Below are 19,491 nucleotides of genomic sequence, written 5' to 3'. Positions count from 1 at the left end.
TTTTTGCTTCGCTTGGGCCTTCCCAGCCGGGACCCGCCTGTGGCCCCCCACCATGTACTGGTAGAGCTGCTCGGGAACGTTGAGGTCCGACATGCCGATCAAGTTACTGCCGTGCTAAGGCATGAAAAAAAGAAGTAATAAGGAAGTGGCTGCCCATATGAGGAAAAAAAAAAAAGTTTTCTGCCAAAGGTAGTTGGGAATCAAGGATGAAACAGCTCTTATTACCTCGCCCCAATATTAATGATTTTTCTACTAATTGCAGTTGAAATGAAGAGAGGCACTTACCCCCAGGCAAACCATGCCTAAGGCCAGCCCGGAGGCGAGCGAGTAGGACTCTCTGTCTGTGCAGTACTCCATTTCTGGGCCCGGGGGACGGCCTGGAGAGAGCAAAGCAGGGAAATTCATCTTTTAAAATTCCAGCTAAGTAAATGTTAATTAAGCACTACATTCCTAATGAAATGAGGGGAAAAAAAAAAAATCTGTCCCTGTTCAAGAAATGGAAAGTTCTGAGTGGAATTAGAAATAATTGTCACTTAACCCATCCATCACCAAACAGCAAACCCCTCCAGCAGCAGTATGGAGTGACGTGTTTGGAGTTCCAAGACACTGAAAATGCCACGTTACAGCTGCATACACTTAAAGACCTCTGAACCTACCTGAATGTTTTCAGCAGAGTTCAAAAGCTGTTGCTAGAAAAGACTGCACATATCAAATTCTCAGAAACAGACATAATTTCACCCTTAAAATGTATCCCATTCTCTATTTAACAAACCATATACTCTCTTTTAACTACAGCCACATATAAACAGGAACAAGAACCTAACTGCTACAAACAAAATCAGAAGAACCATGCACAGAATGAGGAAGCAATTCAGATCAAAATTTACTGTTCAGAATCACCTCTTAGATTGCTGTTTAGAAAACCTTAAACAAAATTCCAAACAGGAGAATTTCGGACACGACGGCTGTACTTCCACCCACCTAGTGAGCCAAAAAGACTGTCCTTGCAAGAGGAATGTATTTTTTCCCCACCCAGTGCTGAAAACAGGTTTGGAAAATGAGAGGCGAAGATCGTGGTGGCAGACATACAGTTAAAAGAAATGTTAAAATTCTCAACTCCTGGATGCTTGTGCAAATCATTCACACTGTGTGCCTCTCCCAGCCCACATCCCATTTTTCCAGTGTGAGCACCCACCTATTTCTGCCAGCAGAACCTCAGCGGTGTGCCTGTGAGCAGTGCCCTGATAGACGAGGCCAATTCCTATCACGGCAGCCACCTGCACGTTGTGGGGGACATCCAGCTCCGTTGACGTCGGTGGCAGGAGGGCAGGGATGTGGATGCTCAGGAGGCGTGTAATGGCCATATCCATCGTGCCCAGCTTGGCAGCAGAAACGCCGAGCAACAGGCCGATACTTGTCATCTCATGGCCCTGAGAAAGGAAACAAATATCAGCAACCAAAGAAAGTGGAGGTGGTCAGAAAAGCAGAAACACTCGGCCCAGTGTTCCCTTCACCTATCCCAACGAGCTGTGCACAATAAGGAAAGATTCAGCAATAAAACCGCAGAAAGTCTTTTAACCAGAAATGAAGTTCTGCACTACTGATGTTAACGAAGCAACTCTGATTCTCCCACACCAGCAAACTTCCAATTCAGTGTTTCAAAGAAGTTGACTTTTCTTTCTTGTTTTCTTTAAAGAATTCTGGTCCTATAGATATTTCTCTCTGTTGCTGCTGAAGGAAGGCCTCACCTTTGTTAAGTAGTCATGTATATTGAGTGTGGCAAGCTTTGTGAGGTGCCCGTTGAGACCCAGAGCCATGAGGAAGCCTGCGTATTCATTTGCCAGTTCGGCAATTTTGGGCTTGTTATAGACAATCCAAGCAGAGTCTATTTGCGAAGCCGGCGCTATCTTCAGGCCAGCAGCTACCCCGTTGTGGAAGCTGGCCCAGCAAGCCATGTTGGGGGGCACATCGATGCTCCCGCTGTTCAGATCAACAGTGGTGTTCCTCGGAGGAGCACGGCCTGCCCAGAACAAAAGCATTAAAGGCAATTAGGTGAATCTAAAAAGCACACTTATGCTAGGAAACTCTTCGCAGAAAGACACAGAAGATGCTACAAAAATTACAGGAGGTTCAGAAAGAAATGGGACAACAATTGAAAGAAAAAAAACCACAACTCCATTACATCCTGTTAAATACTGAATTTCTTTGGAAGAAAACACGGACCAACGTACCAGTTAGATTCAGCTTAGGGATGGGCAACTGCTCCGTCGGAACAGGATGATAGGAGAACAAAGTGAACATTCCTCGTCCAACAGGCAGTGCCATGGTTCGCTGGCACAGCTGTAACAACCTGTCAGGGAGGCAAAAGCAAAACCAAGCCAATCGCTTAATATGAAGATTTTTCCAAATATATACACTTACAGACAACAGGCACTGGACAGACCATTTTTTCCGCCAACTATGAGATAGCATGTTGTCTTTTTCAGTAGACCAAACTTTTGAACTCCATCTTTGGTCCTTACAAGATTAACATCAAAGATGTAGTTCAGCTGACATCACGTTGAAGCTTGCCCCTATTTTTTCCTTAAAGCTAGGTGTTAGGCAAATCTGTGCTACGGACAATTTAGCAGCGATATCAGAAAGAAGGTGAAAGGAGAAAGCAAAACGAAGCCGATTGCCGTATGGGATCTTGCTATGACTAGTGATCACACCGAGTAATACCCTGTGTACAGAATTAATAACGTGCTTCCAAGAATGCTGACCACAATTCTCTATGATGTACTCTGGAAACCCTTTCTAGACTTGTTAGATTACTCAGCTGGTTAGGTCAGACAATAATTTGATGCATTCCTTCAGCTTCCTACCTCTATAGTGTGTTTTGCGTGTTAATGGTGTTCTGAAGTTTGCTTTTTTCTTTTGTTTTTTAAAGAAGGCACTTTTAACACCCCTAAAATAAGCGAATAAAGCAGCAGGAAGGGGACAATTGTGAGGCCACTAGATGCATAGGTTTCAACAGCGAGAAGGATGGGACAGTGAATTTGCTTGCTGTAGAACTAATGAGGTTCCCTGAGCCAAGCCTTGCCTAGACCTAAGCTCAGCCCTGAAAAAAGGGCTCTCCAGCTTCAGGCAGGGGATGGCGATGCTTTGTTCTCTAGGGAGGCATTTTCTCTACGGAGTAAGCCCTGCTTATATTTCACATTTTTTAGGTGGAAAAAACCTGCTTTCAAACCCTAACTCACCTCAACATGCTGTTTGAGGTTCAAACTAACAATCTTTCCCAAATGCTGCTCCAACTTGAGAGATCTCCAACTCAATTACAGCAGAGATTTGATGTAGAATGAGCTTCAAAGACTTAGATTACAAAATCCAACCCTCTCCCACACATCCTTCACTCAGGCCTCCCTCCTTTAATGTTCAGTTCAGACTAAAATCTATTTCACTGTTTCGTTTGATGCACTTTACTTTAAACCACCAAAAATATTCAAGCAATTTTTCACCTGAGTGAAACGCTAATGAAATACTGCTAGTAACAGAGAAAGTTTTTACCGGTTTTCTTTCTCTTCTATGTATTCATGCTCACTAGCTTCTGGCATCTGCACGACATTGACACGTACAGGACGGGCGCTCTGCAGGAGCCTGCGTACTTCCTGCACTCTCAAATCCTCGCTCCATATTAATGACATCACTTCTTCATTCATGTCATTCATTCCATCCTCATCCTCTTCCGCTTCAGTCCCAGAGGGAGGAGGCGAGCTTTTTTTTGGGAAAGAGAAATGAGAGAAGTCATCTCCAGCAGTGCACGTGGGTATTGCTAACTCTCAGAAAGCCAGCAAACACCAGCACCACAGCCTGGATGCACTCAGCACCAGTACCTGCAGAGATGGGTCTGGAACCAGAATGGACTGAGATTCACACCATCACAAACGACCCCATTCACCCACTCCTCACATCCATTTAGAGGGCCACGAGGAGTTCTGAACTATGTAATCAGCTGTTTTTGCACACCTACGTGAGATAAATAACTATCAAGGGAGGAGGAGATGACACCTCAAATATGTCAGCAAAGGCTGTTGAGCAGAGACTGACAAGCAGGAGCTTGAAAAGGTGACATACAAAATAGCTATCTTTCTTTCAAAACTCTTTCTTGTTTCAGAGCAGTAGTGGGAAAGGGCTTTCCCCTCCCTGCCTACACAATTATCTATGATGGCTATGAATTTTTTTTTTTTTTTCTTCAAGTTCAGCAGTGAAAACCAGAAACCTAGGTGACTATTCTGATGGGTATTATAATAGAGTTTAAAATCCGTAAGGAACAGACAGAGTCCTCTGGTGACAACCTGCTTGCACAAGTGCCAGTCCCTGCTGACCCTCAACCCAGCCAGAGCTGTTGCTCTGCATATCCTCTTGGGGAACCTGCTTGATTGCTCTAATCATTGATGTTTTCATCAATTAGGGCTTTAATTCAGATCCCCTGCTACAGCAGCCTTGGAAAAAACAAGCTACCTATTAAAATAGTCAGCCTGTACAGCAGTAAATTAAAGTGTTTGTTGCTGCCAGCCAACCTGGGTTTCACCACAGCACCAGAATGTTTTTTGAACTTGCACACCACAGGTACATGACCAGAAAAATACTGAAGTATTTCATTGCTCAGAAGCACTGTGGAGAAGTCCTCTTTCTATGCAAGACTTACAAAATCCTGAAGACTCTATCCTCTTGTTTATTCACAAGTGGTGCACAAGACCATCGACAAGAATGGCAAGGATAGCACAGGTCAGGATCCTCCCCTACACTTGCTTCAGACAAGGCTGTCACTCCACATGAAGCCTGGTTCGTTTTATTTTCAGAGAGTTCTGCATAAATAAGCTTTCCTGCAGAATATACAGTTTGCTTACGGTCTGACAAAATAATTTGGACACTGGCCCTAGGGTGGGCCAACATATGCCTCTTTCTTTTCCATCTTTCATGGATGAGAGATGAACTTAAAAAATAACAAGGCAAGTGATGACAAATACTGATATGATAAATGTAGGAACAACGAAACCCCACACCTCTCTCTAAACTGGGCAACTGCAAGAATTTCAGCAAGCTGAAAGAGACAGAATCACACAGACGAGATTGAACACAGGGTCTTCCTAAGGCTCACTGGTAACACATGGCACCAAGAGTGCCAGGAAATTAACAGCTGATGAATGAAAACCAATTTCTTCTGATAAATACACACTAAATCTCAATACATAACTGCACCACCCATATAGCCAGCGTCCGTTTTGAAACAGGAAACTCCACCCTGCCCTCCTGAGAAATGACAAACAATTTGGTGTTTGAAGATAATTTTATCCTTTTAAGGTAACATATATTCGAGGCATTGTTATAAAGTAAGTGATAAAATCAGATTTATCATCATTTTAAGCTTCAGGGCTGTTACAGTTGGGCAAAACTTCACCAGTAGAAACTAAAATGGATTTTTAATGAACAGTGGGACATCATATTTGAACAAGCAGCTCATTTACTTTTCTGTCACATGAATTAAGAAGAATAACCTTTTTGATATGTAGTAATGAAGCCTCTATTATAATAAAGTCAGAACAATTTTAATATTACTTCCAAAGCTAAGACAGCAATAGGGATCTTGACTAAGATGTATTTGAGGCTACGAGTCCCTCTTCGTGACTTCTGAAAGGCTACAGATAATCTCTCTGCTACTATTAAGTGCTTTTTTGCGTGCCACTAGCCAGCCTTCAAGAAGAGTTTTGCCTGCCTGAGCGTCATTAACAAAAGACAGTTCAGTGAGCTACTACTCAGTGGGAATCACTAATATCTCACAGTCAGAAGAAAATATTTAAAAGAAAAGCATACTTCTTTTTCCCTTTCCTTCAGGGTCCAAATAACTAAACCTTTTTTGAGGAAAAAAAAAGGTATATAAAAAGTGTATTTCAGAAAGCAGACTAGTTCTTCCAGAGGAGAGGGAGATGCCAGCTACGCCAAGCCAAGGAGGAGCCAGACTGATGAACAGCCACTGCCCTCGCCCTGTGCCGCTGCTGTTTTGATGCAGTGTCTGGACGGAGTACCAAAACCTCTTCAACACCTCTCAAAGGTGCAGCCGTTTTGGAGAGGAGGACTCAGAGGCAATCAAATAGCTCCATAAGCACCATGCCTAAATTAAGTTTAAGTTCTGGTTTATATTGACAGCTTCCCCAGCTACGCATCTCCTCCTCCTGTGCCGGATGCTGGTGTTTATACCGAAACCCTCATCTGCGTTGTAAACCCTGTGCTGCCCTCAGTCTTGAGTTCTGCACCTTCTGCTGTCCTGAGCACCAGCAGATGGTGGGGAAGTTTCTGAACAGAGAGCTCTGCCCAGCACCCAGGAGCGTGAAATCCATTTCTGCCCATACTCACAGATTTACCCTTTTGCAGGTTCCCTTCACACGCTTGTTTGGACAGATCCTGACGTCCGATCAAGAGACAAACAGCTTCTGGCCAGTCCGAGGCAGGCTGCTCTCGGCAATGATAGATGGCATCTCTGATAGGAAGAGCTACACCAAAGGGGAGAGACTCCAGATCTCTCAAGGTGAAACCTTCATGAGGAAAAAAAGAAACTCTTATCAAAACTAGATAAAGTATATTTCACGTTATGCAAGCACAAGACTATTACGTACAATTGTTACCATTTTGCACAGTGATAAAAGCTGCTCTTACCAACATTAGTCATCCAAATAACCAACTTTTCAGCCAGGCTGGAAACAGATGTGCTGTGTCTGAAACTACATCTGTAAAATAAAAGGGGAAAAAAGGAGCAATCAATAAAAGCTAGCAAAAAAAAAACTCAGCAGAAAACAAAAACCTCAGAGTTTAAAATAATACTAAAAAAAAAACCCATACCGATTGTCATCCTGTTCTATTTGCTGTTTTCGTTGCCCTAGGAAAGACAAGGCTGTATTACTTCCACATTCTCCGAGCAAAAGGACAGCACATAACAAGCACAAGACACTAGGAGATACTATGACGGCATCAAAGCATCATTACCTGACGTGATCTTGTACAAGTAATGGGAGGCTTCGTTAGATACAGCACTGTCATCACCGAGTATGTACAGAGCCACGCTCTGGATAGGAAAGAGACACCAGAGTACAAAGTCACTTAGCGTGCAGCTAACGCTGTGCTGCCTATCGGAACAGGCAGAAGGGAACTTTAACTTCAGCAGTGGGACAGGTTTATACTGAAAACCTTGTTAGTAAAAGGAGATTGAAACAACTGAAGTAAGTAACAAACTTTTGTGCTTTAGATTTCTATCTTGAGGTTTGGGAAAAATAAATCCTGAAACACTTAACTGAATTTTCCCTAATAATTGTTTCAAAGGTAAAAAGATTTTCTAAACAGAAAAACATGTTCCTAGGTCATCTTTCCCACTTTTCTCGCATTTCATTTAATGCCTCCTGCAAAATACACACATCTACAGACACCACCTTTCACTTAGTTTCCTCCACATCTTGAATACTGGCCGCTTCGTGAAGGCTCCAAGTGAAAAGTTGTTCCCTGTTCAAAGCAGGGTCTGCTGCAGCTATCTAGCCAGCAAAATCAAAGTGAGCTGGCACCCTGTCTGCTTTCAGACAAGCTGGCATGCCAAAGGCAAAAACCACATCCAGGTAAAATTCCTTGGTGTTTTTCATGAAGATCTTCTGATAAACTGCACTGCCGACACGCCGGCTCTGACCTCTGCGTAGGAAGGTCAGGCAGGGGTAGGGGGAAAGAGAGTTGCACAGACACGGGTGATGGGGAAAGGATACTGCTCCTCAGAGCTTGAGTGAAAGCAGCAGCACTTCAGTCTCAGTGCTGCTGCTTCAACCCTCCACACCGTGACGCAGAGGACAGGCTGACTCCTGGCAACTCGTATCAGAGACTCTGCAACTCATCTTGGGCGCTCGGGTCAGAGTAGAGTCTCTCCTCCCTGTTCTGCTCTTCTGTCACCTCAGGCTCAACACCTCTGCTCCAAACCCCGTATTGGCAGGTTTTCTCCATCAACGCTTTGTGAATAAATGAGCAAAGCTGACCAGGAGATAACATCAGCACTCATAACTACTCATGCGGCTAAACATTGACGTTGCTACATGCCCAAGAAGAAAGCCGGGAAATTCTCACTGATAAAATACAGTTAACTTCGAGTTACATTATTACTTTGCACATGCCACTACTGCAAACCACAAAAAAAAACACAAGCAGTGAAGCATAGGCTACTCGCTCTGCACTCATGAGCTCTCCTTCTCAACCTCAAATACCTCCTCCCACCTGCTAAAACCCATCCACGCCCTTTACTAGAGTAAGAAAAGAGAAGAGGGGACTCACAGGGATTTCCCTCTGCTAAATATATTGTACCCGTGGAGAGGCTGACTCTGCACAGCGATACTCAAGAGAATTTCATGCAGACAGACGAGGTCTGCTTAATAAGGAGCAGCAGCGCTTGGAGATGCTTAAATCTCCGAACAGCATGGGTGCAGAAGAGGCATTTATAACAAACTCAATTTAACCCTCTGCTATTTGACTTCCCACTGGGGAGGCTTGATTCACAGGAAATTAACCCTGGCCGCAGCACCGCTATGCTGACAGAATCAAACATATCCTTTTTACCAAGGTACCTACCAGTACTACCAGTTTGCTCCTTTCGCAGATTCCTGGTAAGTAAGGATAAGGCTGCACTCCTTCTCCCTTCAGACAGGAACTCAGCCACTGAAAGATACTTGGAGGCTCAGCAGAAAAAAATGAGGGATGGTGCATGAAACCTGTTTGGACTTAATCATACGGAGAGCAATGACATTGAGTTCATGGCAAACACACAATCATTCTCCACCATTCCCAAAGCAAGCTCTAGCGCATGCTTAACAACAAAAACATAGTACTTTCCCAAAATGTTACAGATCACATCTCCCTCCTCTTAGATGGAAGTTTATAGCTAGATACTAATGAAAACTTGAGACACCAACCTGTCTTTCAAGAACAAAAATTCTCAATCCACAGTGAAAAGGAGTAACTATAAAGTCATTCTCAAAAAATTCACTGGAACTGTCTTGTCATTCAACGACACTAAATTGGTTAAGTGAGAGGACAACCTAACTATAACCTCTTTGCCTTCCCTGTCCACACACAGGAGTAGCAAAACCTGAGCAATGCTATGAGATTTTTTTTTTTTTTGGTCAGGAGAAGCAGCAGTTTTTCTTACGTGACTAGTAAATTTCAGCTGGTAGAACACTAAACAGGTGCACAGACAGTATATGACCTTATTTTAAGTTTTGTGGTTTTAGCTCTGATTTAGTTTTTATGAACTATAAACTGAGAGCCTGCCAGCCCAGCAATACTCTCCACGAGAGGCATACCTCACTGCCAGGCTTTTCCACAGCTGTCTGCTAAGATTCCACAGCCAGCCTGAGCTGGGAGTTTGCCAAGATGAAACCATCATTCCCTCCAGGTCCTTGTTCTGGGGAGGCACCAGCTCATGACTATATTATGCTAATTTCACTCCAGTCTTCTTAGGAGGCAATTAAAACCAACCAAACAAGGCAACCTCAGCACTATGAGCACAGTTTGTCACATTGGGATTAAGTCCTGACCAGCTTTAAAGGGACTGGTTATCAGCATGCTCAGTATTAGAGATAATTTGCACATCACTGAACACCCAGCTTCGCAAAGCCTTAAACTCACTTTGATCAATGATGCACGTCTGTCTGGAGGTTTTCACTAGGGCTGGATAGTCTCTGTAGTAATAATCTACATAAGCTTCAAGTTTTAAGTCCCTAGAATGAAAGAGAGGTGAATCACATTAGAGGGGAAAAAACCCACTCCACCTTCCTCCATTTCTGCAATGCAACTTGAAGGTGGTTGTGGAAGACAAGAAGATGCAGTCACTGGCTGCAGTGAAGGTGCCACAACAAACAGGAATATCTGACAAATCTCATGTGACAAAACAGTAGAAAAAACAGGACCTGCAGCATCCAAGATTTGTGAATCACACTGATGTTGTGAAGTGGCCAGAACCACAGAAGAGATTTGCTATGGCCAATCTTTTTAAACACAACAAAGTTTTAAACATTCATTCATTCTCTTCAAATACATGAAAAGTCTGCTCCACTTTGGGCAATCCTCAAATTCCCCATAAAAATAATCCACACCCATCACCAAGAGCCACTGCACGACATATCTGGAGTTTGGCGGCTGGGCATACCTGGCCAGCTGAACCAGGAGAACAACAAGCGAACGAATTCCTTCTCCCATCAGACTATTCAGTTTGAGCTCTTCGTAGATGAGATGGAGAACAAAGAAAATTTTTAAGGAGGGTTGAGGAATCCAAACTAAGGCTCTGTGAAAAGTCATCCTTTGGAGCCAAAACTTCCAGAGGGTCCAGTCGCAAAGCTTTGGCAACAGGATGAGACTCCAAATTCCTATGGTAATCAGAGCTCAAGAGATACTCCCAGTCCTAAACCAAACAAACAGGAAAGAGAGGAAGAGGTTCCACAGTGAACTTAACCTTCCAGCAAGACCACTCCGAAGCACTGTTAGAGAGGAGGGGTTTTCCCCACAAACCAATGCAAATGTGACTGCTGCACGGTAAATGTGCGGCACACACCCAGCAAGACACAGATTCCATTTTAAAGTATCATCCTTTCCCCCTCACCCCACTGTGCATAAAAGAATCAAAGCCTTGTATTTAAAAGAACAAGACAAAAGAAACAAGACAAAACCAGTGCCCCCAAGTCTCTTATTTACAAAAGAAAACCATGTCTTACTTCATCCGACCCTGTTTCTGATGGTCTGGCCTTCTTTGGAGCAATAACTGGTGAAAGTGATCCTTCAAAATCAAGCTGCAAGAAAGAAAAAAATTAGAAGTAGCTCAGTACTGAAATTCCCAAGGTTGCATAAGTGAAGCACTGATCATAACATCCGAGTCATCTTGAATTATCAGCTAGGAACACAAACACGTGAGATTGCTTACATTACGTGTCCAGGACAGCCTCTCTGTGTTGTAACCCATCATATTCATGAGACACGTTACAAATAAATTCCATTCTGAGTGATAGCTTGGTCCTCCTGGAGCATTATAAGCATTGTACCACTTGACAAGCATCTGTACCGCTATCTCCTTGGGCAGGATAGCTTTGACACCTTGCAGACATCTTTTCACTGTTGGGGGGGGAAAAAAAAAAAAATCAGGTGTGTTTCCCATCTTACCTCCTGGTACTTCTTCCAATCAGTGCTATTAACCTCTGCAAGTCTGGGACCTTCTTTTAACTCTCTGGCAACTCTTTCAATAAAAGCCACAACACACAACCCCAACAGCTGTTCCTTCAGGCCAGGTTAAGCACAGCCCTTCTAATTCACCACACAAAAGGGAAAAAAAAAAATGTTCATTACTGAAACCAGCTGTGTCTGAACTGGCATCTCAGCCTTTCCTCAATCAAGAACATACACAATAGCAGACAGCAAAGCAAGCTAAAGAACAAAGGAAGCTTTAAGAGTGCAGCAGGTGAAGCACTAAAAGCAACAGAGCACACCTAAATAAATGGGAGCAGCTCTAGACAGTAAGTTAATAAGACCTTGGGATACGTGGTATTTAATCATTACAGTCCCAGCTACGCACAAACTACTTTAAAAAATGGACCTAAAAAATTATGGAACATATTTCATGGGATGGAATCTGAATCATACCTAGTTCCGAAGTGGCAATTTCAGGAATAGTAATCCGAACCATTGTATTATTGCTGAGTTCCTGAGAAAATAAAGTCAAATTACGAAATGCATACAGTAAAGCCAGGATCCTTTTCTACCAACTTGGGATTTCTTTGTGTATTAAGCATATTCCAAATTCCTGGCTATTTGCTCCACTAAAGATCTGCAACCTCAGATGCTAGCTCCATGAAACACTTGAAATAGATCTTGAGCTGAATTCCCTTGAGGGAATCAATTAAATTCTGTGACTTCTAGAGTATTCTGCAGAGAAAAATGTGGAGCCACCAATGCAGGTGTGATATTTTGCTGTTGATGAGGAGCTGCTAGCAGTGTCTCCCTATGCAGGAGTGAACTCGACCTGCTCTTCGCTTTGCTAGCAAAGGGCTAACTCAGATTACAGGACAATACTTACTAAAGTTACTCTGTTGTGGACAGGATCTCTCAGAGCATGAATGAAAGTCCCCAGCTGCTGAAAAGTACAGTCTTCAACGTAAGTGGAGTCATGAAGTTTGGAAGAATCTCTTAGCTCTGGAACTGGTGACAAAAGCACACCCTGAAAAGTGGCAAAAAATATTGCTTAGAATTGTTGAAATGAACGGATCGAGCAAAGGACAGAAAGTGAGCATTTTTAACGGACTAGTACATTGAAAACACCCATAAAGATTTTTCCAATCTCTGTCTCAGACATTTTACAGAAATCATAAATAAATAAATAGGGCAGCACTAAATAGATCTTATTTAAACACTGCGTATTCAAGGGCTTTACAGAAGAAAAAGGAAAGATTTATCTCCAAAAGATACCTTGAGAATTAAAAAATCAAGAATCATTGAAGCTGTTACAATTAAACCCTTTCCAAGGCAGGACCCTCTTCCTTCTTACCTCTTCTAGGGGCCCCAGATGCTTATTCAAAGGCTTGGATGGAGTGCTGACACTATCCAAAGGAGTGCTCGGCCGAGGCATTTGGTTGGACATCGTCAGGGACGGAGCAGGCAGCCCGGGAATAAAAACCTTCCCCACCTTTTTATAAACAACATGCAGGAAAATAAATAGTTGGTTTTTATGCCTGTGCTTCCATGAACCTCCTTACATATACAGATGTTATTGGATTTTAACATCTTGAAGGAAAAGTTTTAAGAAAAGTCAATATGTACTTAAACCAAAGCCTCTGAACAGAAGATTAAAGAGTACTTAATGTAATTACTTTCTTCAGATGATGACACTAAAAAAACTACCATATATGGTCAGTATTGTACATTACTGCTACAGGTTACTCCCACTAAAAGTTCTAGCAGGGCTTCACTGAGAAAGCTGTACTACCAGAGAGTAAAATATACATACGTATATATATATCTATATATATATACACACACAAACGTGCGTACACACAAACTGCAGTGTCCAAGGTTTCTGCATATGCAGAGAGAGCACAGCGCATCTCTACAGAATTTTAGAAAAACTCTTAAACATTTTGGATTAATCATGTCCATCCTAATAACAGCCCTTTGTAAAGCAAAATAATCTAACATTTAAAACTATCCAGCATGCTACAGAGAAGTTTGACAGTTTTTTTTGTTCAGGGACAATTCATATTTTCCACATTCTTGAAGTTTTCTTTCTTTGAAAGTATTTTATTACTTTAGTATTTCATTACTTTAGTATTTCACTATCACTGCAAATAAGCTCAAGAGATTATTTAATTGTACCACAAGGTGCCACTGATTCTGCAGAACTATCTTTCCAGCACTGCACATAAACCACCCTTGGTACACGAGCACAGCCACCTTCCCAAGCAAGTCCCAAGCGAGTAGCAGTCTTACAGTAGCTTGAAACGATCCCTTGTAAGGGACAGGGCACAGAGGATCTCCCTGTACTGCCCAGCTTGTAACCAAAGAGTCAAACATTTCTTTTGGGACAGGAAAACTGTTACTTACCCGAACCACTCCTGAATAAAGCACTAGATTTCCACTGCCTTCCAGAACCAGCAGCGAATCAATGCCCTGTAAGAAACAAGCAGAATATTCAGCTTCTTGTATTTAAGTAGAGACAACAGCTGGACAGCACAGCAGACAAAGCAGGATGCTCCACAACCAACAGTCCATACAGAAGTGCGTACCTGCACTGGAGCTGCATCCTTTGCTTGAATATTGGTAACAGAACCAAAGATCAGCTGCGACTTATCGTTGCTCTCTTGAAATTTTACACACCTAGAGATTTGAGAAAAAAACAGGAAGCTTAAAAGGACTGTCCCATCTGTTGCTACAGAAGGAAGGTAGAAAATTCAAACTGTGTTGCATGGTGGAGCTACTTTTATTGTGGTATACCTGGTTCCTTCCTCCTCCCCTTGCTTGTTTTGCTCTTATATTTACCCTTTAGAAGTACATTGAGGATTTTAATTAGACTAAAGGGTAGAAGTGAGGATAAATAACAATACCATTCAAATCACAGTGAATGTTCTCCTGCAACTTAAGTTTTATTTAAATAGCCCAAACCATCTATGCCACCAAGGTTAAAAAAATGTCATACGAGAGCCAGCAATGTACCACACATTGTCTAACGGATTCCACTAGCTGGTGGAATAAGGATGTTAAAATCTCTATCTAGCTCGTAATTTCTAGAGCACTCCTCTTCGTTCACCGATCCCCAAGAGAGGGATGCTCACCGCAGCTGGAACTGGGATTCCACCAAAAAGCACAAGAACTTCTGCCCACAAAGGTCTGTGGTAACAAACACTTTTGATGCTTGGGAATTCTTCTCTCTGTAAAAGAGACACAATGATCAGCACACCGTCCGGGCTAATATAAAGATTTTAGTGACGGAAAACAGCATGTTCACAAGCTGAAGGGTCACACTGGACTTCCATCAGCAGCGCATCAAGTTGCCAAAATATGCCACTCTCGGTTTTGGTCATTACTCTTGGAACTGATTTCCTAGCACTCCAGTCTCCATGTTCCCCACTTTTTGGCATGCAGAGCACATGCTACTCGGCTTTGTTCTCCTGTTCAATCTCAGGTTTTATGCCGGTTTGCCCCTTTTGATGGCAACACAGAAAGAGATACTCCCTCTACAAGATAAAAAAAAAAAAACAACCCCTCAAAGCAATGACCAGGCTAGAACCTACTCTGCTTTAGAGATCACATTAAACCATTCCCCAGCTCAGAGGGCTACAGACAACATAGCAGGTAAAACCCTTCCAAGTGCTCAATTCCCTTTTTCAAGAGAGCTGCACACTTAGTGAGCACCATTTTTAAAAAAAATTTAAAAAGAAATTCGGAAGTGCAGGCGCACACATCTATTTTAAGGCAGCACCATTTGCAGAAAAGCTGTTATTTTACTTTATTTTCCCCCTGCAATGGAAACCCAGAACTTCTCACATCCCAACACAAGTGCCTCACCTCATGTTTGTGACTGTTTCTGTCCACAGATGATCTATACAGAGTTCAGGAACAATTGGTTCAGTTTCTGGTACAAGGAAGGAGTCACTGCAAGTGCTGTTGGGAGAATGGGTAATGCTGTGCCTCTTCGGTGACTGGGCATTACTGGAAAAGTTGAACCTCTGCACTCCTGAGAAAGAATGTACTCCCAGGGCAGGAGAATGGGAGCGGCTGCAAGCAAAGACATAAGACACTACTGAAAAGTGGATTTTCAAAAATCAGGTACAGCAACCCAGGGAGCTCAGGCACTGGTAGAGACTTTACAAACAAACCAAACCAATGCTAAACCAGTAGCTAGTTCAGTATTAGTTCCTTTTAGCTATACACCCCAGCATAGGAAAAGAATTATCTAATTAATTTCCAGACATCTCTGTCAGAATCCAACAGAGATTTCAGAAGTAAGAGAACCAGCATTTTAAGTTGTATGGTCCATTCCACCAAAAATTTCTCCCAACCTGTTCCCTCTAAACATGGCTTTCTTTAGGAAAGCTAACTGAACAGACTCCTGGGACTCACATGACCTGCAGACAGTTCTCGACTCCACTACAGACTGGCCATGTCACAACAGAACAGCCTCTTTGGCTCTTGCACACCAATTGTCCTCCTGTGCTATACGATAACAGCACACCAAATGTCACGAGAGCATTCCAAGAGGGCTTTCAGATACTGTAACAGAGGAGACACCTGCACTTTGGATGGACAGCTTTGTAACAGCAGAGAAATACCAGATGTCCATCCTGTTCTATAGCTCGCATTCTTTGGTATCGTCTGTCTAGGCATCCTGTTCGGCACCCACCTCAAAGCAGCCATGTTGGAGATGGACGGCGAGCGGGACTGCATGCTGGGCGACGACACCGATCTGCTCTGGCTGTGGATAGACGAGTAGTTCTGGAAAGGGGAGCCCACGGGCGAGTCTCCTTTAGAGAAGCTTCGGAGATGAGCGGTCAAAGAGCTGCTAGTGGCCGCGTGCTGCGGTGTGCCCATCTGCTCCGAGAACTTCAGCACTGTGTTCTGCTCCTGGAGAGAAAACAGAGCTGCTGATGCACAAACAGCATGTGGGCAATAAAAGCCAGGAAGACTCTCCAACAGCTTGTTTCATCAGTTAGGTGTTAAAAATTTATGCCTAGGTAGGTGCTCAGCCTAAGTTGTTATTCTTACCAACCATACTCTCTCACTCCCAGTCAGACTCATATGGTTTTCATGGCACTAAGCTGTTTGTCACGTTTCTTAAAGAACACAACAGCTTGAGTCCAAACCTTCTGGTACAACGTAAGGATCTCCCTAGCAGTGGTCCAGGCAAACAACATGAAAAAAGAACTATTTAAAAACAACCCCACACCAACAGACATCTTACTCTTACAAATAAATCACAAATACCAGGCACTTCTAACCCACACAGCCATAAGGGCATGTAAGCACACACAAGATTTTTTTGTAATGATATTTAGTCAACAATAAATGCTGTACCTCTGGCTTTACCCTCCGAAGAGCCCAAACGGTATGTAAACTCTGCACGGTATCGTAGGTCATCACAATGGAAGGTTCAGCACTGAGAAACACGATCCTCAAGGTGTGATCAGCAACGTACTGCACTCTGGCAGAAACAAACACTCCTGCTAAAGAAGTGGTTAAACTTCAGTCAAGGCGAAAGGATCATTTCCACAGCAGTGTTATCAGTTACAGGGTTAGCATTTTTCACCCCTTCTTTCTCCTGCAATGCGGGTTTCTTTCCTGAACAGTTTCCCTGTTCATGAAGCAGCTAAAACAACCCCCTTCTGAATTCTTGAAAGGGTGATTATTTGCAAATTTTGTAGTACAGAAGACGCTCAAGTGACACGTTAAGCGTTTGATGCCATACTGATGGACTCCAAGCAACACAAATAAAGATGTGAACCTACCTCCAGACTTACAGACGAGAGGTGTTATCTCATCTAATGGGTGTAACATGCTGAACATAGTCGGCAAAGGTTCTCTAGAAAGAAACCAAACAAAGACTGTTCAAAACCCAAATGCTAGCTACTTGTGCTGCGATCCCGAAACAGCTCCTCAGACCTTAACAAATCAGCGCTGGAAATCTAACAGCAGAGACAAATATTCTGTTCACAGAAGCCTGATGGATTAACTGAGTGGAGCCAGACAAAGGCTGGTGTTTCCCACCGAATTACTAGGTCCTGTTTGACATCTCAGAGCACTGGGGAATGACCCCACCTGGTGGCCACACGACAGACTGTGGCTGGCCCTGAACAGAGCTGGCACCAACTGTTAGAAGGAGGAATGGGAAGAGGAGAAAGCCCTTAACCTAGACTCAGCTTAAGAGTCTAGGTTCTGCAGACCCCAGACAAGCAGAGAGCCATCAAGTCATCTGTATCCATCCCAGAGCAGCAATCAAGCCACCCATCTGACGTGGCAGTTGCAAATGGAGGAATTTTCACAGAAGGCCAGCTTGAGTAGGGATTTTTGCAATGTACCCTCTTCAGTATTTTCAGGACTTCTGTTTCCAATCCCACCTCTTCACTGCTAGAGAATCACAAGTGCCTGGAATGGACACACAAAGCCCAAGAGAGAGCAAGTGGCTGCATTAAAGCTGCTCATCAGCACACCATCCAACTTCTTCCTCTGCTTCTCAGCTCTCTGCCCAGCCACAGAGCACAGGGTCCACGATCCTCACCAAATAGGTAACAAGATGCTCCATACATTTAAAGCATCCTACAGCTGAGAGAAAACGCCTCAGTGACAATCCCTCAGTCAATCTCCCAGTCTAGCATCACAGCCTGGAACCAATTCCCCAACAAGCCTTAATGAAATCGGAACAGTAACATCCATATCGTACCTCCCATACCCTATTCCCAGCACCACTACTTCCAACTAGTTCTTAAGACACCGTAACAGAGGAATATCAGGAACTGTCAGTATCCAGCCCCTTCCTGCTATTTCCTCATGTTTCACCCAATTTCACCCGTCCCCATCGCGAACACACAGATCCTTTCATTATTGCCCTTCAACTCCTGCACTCCTGTATTAGGTTAGTAAACAGTGTGTAACAAAACAACCAAAGCCACTCGCTACATACCTGGGTGGACTGGGAGGTACTTCATGTGAAGAACTGCTGCGCTCAAATAACAAACCATATTTTGTTGGCCAGACATTTGCGACCTATAAAAAATTACAACTACACTTATGACCAAAAAACCCAATCAAGTACCTCCTATATTGATTATGTTTCATGCTTGAGTATCTCATAATCGCAAAATAAGATGTTTAGGTCTTTTTTTGAGAGAAGAGCAAGACAAATCAGAGCAGGTTCTCACACTATGAAGTGGTCATACCCATACTTTCCAACATCACACAACTGGTTGCCACCACTTCCAGAAGTATTCAGTGCCCAAACCACACAGCTGCACTTCCATCAGCTTTTCCCCTTTCACCCTGACAGTGAAGATCTCACGCAGCCAGCACCAGCAGTCCTTTACGCACACCCTTGCACCCCAACACAGTGGGCTACCAGGTAACGAGCCCATCTATGGGCAAAAAAAAGAACAGCACTTACCTGAAAAGGTAAAGCAGCAATGTAATCCTTTCCCTCTATGCTATGCACATTTATACAGGAGTTCTGCAATATGCAGATACATTTCTCTACTATTTCATCACTGCCTGAAACCAGGAAAAAAAACAAAAAATAAATACACAGTGACATTTCTCTCTTTCCTCAGACATTCTCTATACACAGAACAAAAACGTGAGGGGGGGGGGTGGTGGCTGTCTCAACACAGCAAGTCTTGATAACTAAGCCTCCCATGCCGAGAGAGATGAACTCAAAGCGTTTGTTTGGCATTACGGTAAGCAGGGAACTTACCGTCAGCTTTTTCTGATTTTTCCTGGGGGATAGTGAAGTCGCACCACAAAGCCTAAAACCAAATACAGTGTAATTACTTCTGAAGAACCAGCTGACGCTACTACACAGTCTCATGTCTGTTTCCCAAAATAACCCAGAACACTGAAAACAGCCAGCCAGTATTTTTTTAGCCAGCGGGCATTCATTCAGTCACCACCTTCCCACGTTTTCATACCTGCAGAACAGGGCTGTCGACCGTGAAGGCCTTATAAACGGCAGACGCTTGGTTCCTACTCCCTTTGCTCCAGATGACCATATTGCTGGCCACGTACAGCTCTTCATCGTAGCCCACCTCCTCCCCGACATCGCTGACGCCTTTCCTCAGCTGCCAACTTTCCTGAAAAAACGAGATTTTTTGAAGCAGAAGCTACAAGACTCGCCCTGCCATCACAACAGCTCAGCAGTCACGGTTTGGCCAATTTATTAAAAAAAAACAGAAAGCCAGGCCCAAGCCCCCC

At 43.4% G+C, this 19,491-nt stretch overlaps 1 protein-coding gene across 1 annotated transcript in view; it reads right to left on the bottom strand.

Annotated features, from left to right (window-relative positions):
• The window catches only part of LOC104470783 (anaphase-promoting complex subunit 1-like), a 29,063-nt gene extending 9,774 nt beyond the window's left edge, over positions 1-19,289 (bottom strand). The window contains 30 exon segments of the mRNA XM_010085829.1: positions 1-114; positions 286-377; positions 1,196-1,430; positions 1,749-2,020; positions 2,232-2,350; positions 3,547-3,765; positions 6,383-6,572; positions 6,694-6,764; positions 6,877-6,913; positions 7,021-7,099; positions 8,632-8,780; positions 9,688-9,779; positions 10,208-10,312; positions 10,314-10,459; positions 10,770-10,844; positions 10,976-11,163; positions 11,689-11,749; positions 12,122-12,262; positions 12,590-12,727; positions 13,642-13,707; positions 13,824-13,914; positions 14,370-14,465; positions 15,103-15,312; positions 15,938-16,158; positions 16,609-16,754; positions 17,040-17,113; positions 18,212-18,294; positions 18,689-18,799; positions 18,996-19,046; positions 19,209-19,289. The exon segment at positions 1-114 is cut by the window's left edge and continues 48 nt beyond it. Of these exon segments, the coding sequence (XP_010084131.1) occupies positions 1-114; positions 286-377; positions 1,196-1,430; positions 1,749-2,020; positions 2,232-2,350; positions 3,547-3,765; positions 6,383-6,572; positions 6,694-6,764; positions 6,877-6,913; positions 7,021-7,099; positions 8,632-8,780; positions 9,688-9,779; positions 10,208-10,312; positions 10,314-10,459; positions 10,770-10,844; positions 10,976-11,163; positions 11,689-11,749; positions 12,122-12,262; positions 12,590-12,727; positions 13,642-13,707; positions 13,824-13,914; positions 14,370-14,465; positions 15,103-15,312; positions 15,938-16,158; positions 16,609-16,754; positions 17,040-17,113; positions 18,212-18,294; positions 18,689-18,799; positions 18,996-19,046; positions 19,209-19,289 (3,753 nt within the window).
• Positions 19,290-19,491: the final 202 nt, after the last annotated feature.

This window comes from Pterocles gutturalis, unplaced genomic scaffold, assembly GCF_000699245.1.
Source record: "Pterocles gutturalis isolate BGI_N339 unplaced genomic scaffold, ASM69924v1 scaffold27095, whole genome shotgun sequence".
Classification (NCBI taxonomy): Eukaryota; Metazoa; Chordata; class Aves; order Pterocliformes; family Pteroclidae; genus Pterocles; species Pterocles gutturalis.
Note: the sequence above shows the minus strand (reverse complement) of the source record. Positions and strands in the feature narration are given on the sequence as shown.